The 2,815-nt window shown below is 53.4% G+C and overlaps 1 protein-coding gene across 1 annotated transcript in view; it reads left to right on the top strand.

Moving 5' to 3' along the window:
* FANK1 (fibronectin type III and ankyrin repeat domains 1) overlaps positions 1–2,815 on the top strand; it is a 20,370-nt gene that overhangs the window by 12,674 nt on the left and 4,881 nt on the right. Inside the window, exons 5-6 of the mRNA XM_004701238.2 lie at positions 416–490; positions 1,935–2,000. Coding sequence (XP_004701295.1) covers positions 416–490; positions 1,935–2,000 — 141 coding nt within the window. The remainder of the gene's footprint in view (positions 1–415; positions 491–1,934; positions 2,001–2,815) is intronic.

The raw sequence follows: 2,815 nt of genomic DNA, 5'->3' as shown, positions 1-2,815 counted from the left end.
CCACAGTGGGAACTTCCACAGGGAGCTCGGGAGCTCTGTTCCTTCCTCCACGGGGCATCACTTTCTGCCGAGGACGTGGGGTGGGATTCCAAGGGAAAAATGAGGGGCTGGCTGAGAAGCTGCCGCACTCTGCCTGGGGGGCTCTGTTGCATCGCGTAATGGCTTTGAGCTGAAGGGAGAAGGGCCTATTTCTAGTGAAATTATAGCAATTTGCTCTTCTATTCTTGTACCTTGGAAACTCTTAAAATATTAGGCTAGGCAGTCTGAGACCATACAAACTTAATGGCCCAGAATAAGTAGGGAGTTTTGGCAAAAGGAACCATCATAGCTACTGGTGCCCAGCCAGCGTGCCCTGTTCCTCCTGGAGCCCCGGGAGGCAGGGGGCACACCCATTTCTCTCCTCTGGTTCCTTCAGCAACGTGAAGGTCGATGTGCCCAACAAGCTCGGCTTCACCGCACTGATGGTCGCTGCCCAGAAAGGATACACCAGGTACTGCTCTTGCCTTGCTCCTCCCATGCAGGCGGTCCCACCTCGCTCCTCCCAGAGGCTCAGGTTGGGCTGGGAAGCGCAAGGGCCGTGGGGGAGTCCAGCTTCCTACTCTGCCTGTCTTCCCCCAACCCCCTGCTTAAAGAAAGAAAAATCCCAAAGGAGAGCATGGGCCACTGTATAATGAATTATCTACCTTATGGAGGTAGCTAGTGATGCGGCAACATAGTTTCTATCTCCTAGGAAAACTGGCTATTGGAATTTGGATTGCTTTGTTAAAAAGGGGAGGTAGATACGAATTCTAGCAGACAAACTTCCCAGGTGGATTGCTAAACTATCAGTCTCATTAATGCGTCTCATTAAGCCTGAACGTTTGTCTTATCTTCCTTTATTACACCGTGTCCCATGTTTGTGTTGTATCTTTAAAATGTTGTCCTCCCTCAAGTTTAGGTTTTGCACTTGGGCACCTCCACCCACCTTCTCAGTCCCTGTCCTTAGAAGGGGAATCCGCAGCAGCATGACCTTTGAGAAGAAAGGGGGTGCGGGGTGAACAGGAGGTTGGTCTCTAAGATTCTAATGGCCTACTTTTGCTCACAGAGGTGGTGGTTTGTAGTGGATTCCCCCCCCCCCTTTGAAACCCAAATCGTACTCTGTAGGGTTCATGTGCTAATGGACTCTCTTCTAATCTTCGCTCCAAAGCTGCTTTGATACTTCCTCTTCCTGCATGCCTACCTCAGGCTTCCACGCTGATCTCTGACACCTGTCCCCCTCTGTCTGCTCTGAAGGAGGTTGTAGGTAGTGTCTCGCTGTAACTGCCCCGCACAGGGAGTCTGTGCAGACGGCTGTGGCCCGAGGCCAGGCTCTCCAAGGTGGTCAGGTCAAGAGCATTTTGCCCATTAGAAAACACAAATGTACACACCTTATTTTCCAACTCCTTCTATATTTCAATTTCTAAATCCTCTTGAAGAATGTTTCCATGCTGCTCTCTTCAGATCTAAGACGGGGTGGTGTCGATGAGACTGGATCGTTTGGTGGTCCAGTTGATTGCTTACAGCCGCGTGTGTTCTTAACCTCTGAGCTGCCTGTGCAGGGTGAGGACCCCACTGTGTGTGCCAGAGGCACCATCGCTTTTGCAAAGAACCCTCGCCTTTCCCTTTGTTTGCCGACCACTTCCACTGCGGTGCCCTCAATGCTTATTTTATTTTCCTTGCATGTTGCTGGCAAACATTAGCATATAGATCTACACAGATACCCCCCTCTCCCCCCAGAGCAGGCGTGCTGAAGGCCCTCTCACTTACAGAAGCACACTGGTTGGCTGGCATGCTGACCTTCGCCTGTCTCCAGACCAGCCTGCCTTGGGGAAAAGAAAGCCTCAATGCGTAGGGTCCATCAGTCAGTGTCGTGCACCCTCATGGACCCACACCTCCTCTAAACGTGTCTCCTCCAGGCTTGTCAAAATCCTCATTTCAAACGGCACAGACGTGAACCTCAAGAACGGGAGCGGCAAGGACAGGTATGCAGGTGGGGTGCAGCCGGGAAGGAGCTGCTGGTCCCACATGCATCCTATTAGATTTGTGCCCAGAGGGCTTTTGACGTCACCCCAGACTTTCATTCTTTGTCTTCTGCCTGAGTAAGCGAGCAAGGGAGCGGGTGAGCAGGCCCCAGCTGAACAACGGCGACAACCAGCCTGGGCTCTGGGTAGCCTCTGGGCGGCAGCTGTTACGCACTTCATTTCTCCAGCTGCAGGCCCCACATCAGCGGTTCTCCGCCTGGGGGTCTTGTCCCCTTTCGGGGTCCAACTTCCCTTCCACAGGGGTCGCCTAAGACCATATTTCTGATGGTCTTAGGAATCGGCACAGCGCTCCTCAATCCCTCTCCAGGAAGGTCCGCCCACATGCAGATACACACGTAGGGGGGTCACCACAACACGAGGAACTATATTAAAGGGTTGCGGCATTAGGAGGGTGGAGAATCACTGCCCCAATTGTAGTGAGTGCCCAGCAGATGGCTGCTCGCTCTTCCCAGCTGGGCATTTGGGGGTGAGTGGCTGCCTCGGACTGTGACCCCTCCTTCAGGGCCCTCGGAGTATTTCAGCCTTACTCTGCTCACCAAGAGGAGCCCTGGTGGTGTAGTGGTTATGCCATTGTTCTGCTAACCCCAGGGTCGGTAGTTCCAAACCACCGGCCCCTCCGTGGGAGAACAATGAGGCTTTCTGCTGGCACAGAGTCAGAGCTGTCAGCAGGGGCAGTTCTACTCTGTCCTCACAGGGGCGCTGTGATAGAGTGAGTCTGCTCAGGAAGGACAGAGGCTTTCCGGAAGAAGCGGGGG

Source organism: Echinops telfairi, unplaced genomic scaffold (assembly GCF_000313985.2).
Source record: "Echinops telfairi isolate 266 unplaced genomic scaffold, ASM31398v2 ScPeMD7_70;HRSCAF=299, whole genome shotgun sequence".
NCBI lineage: Eukaryota > Metazoa > Chordata > Mammalia > Afrosoricida > Tenrecidae > Echinops > Echinops telfairi.
The sequence above is the reverse complement of the archived record's forward strand: the minus strand, read 5'-3'. Positions and strand labels throughout refer to the sequence as shown.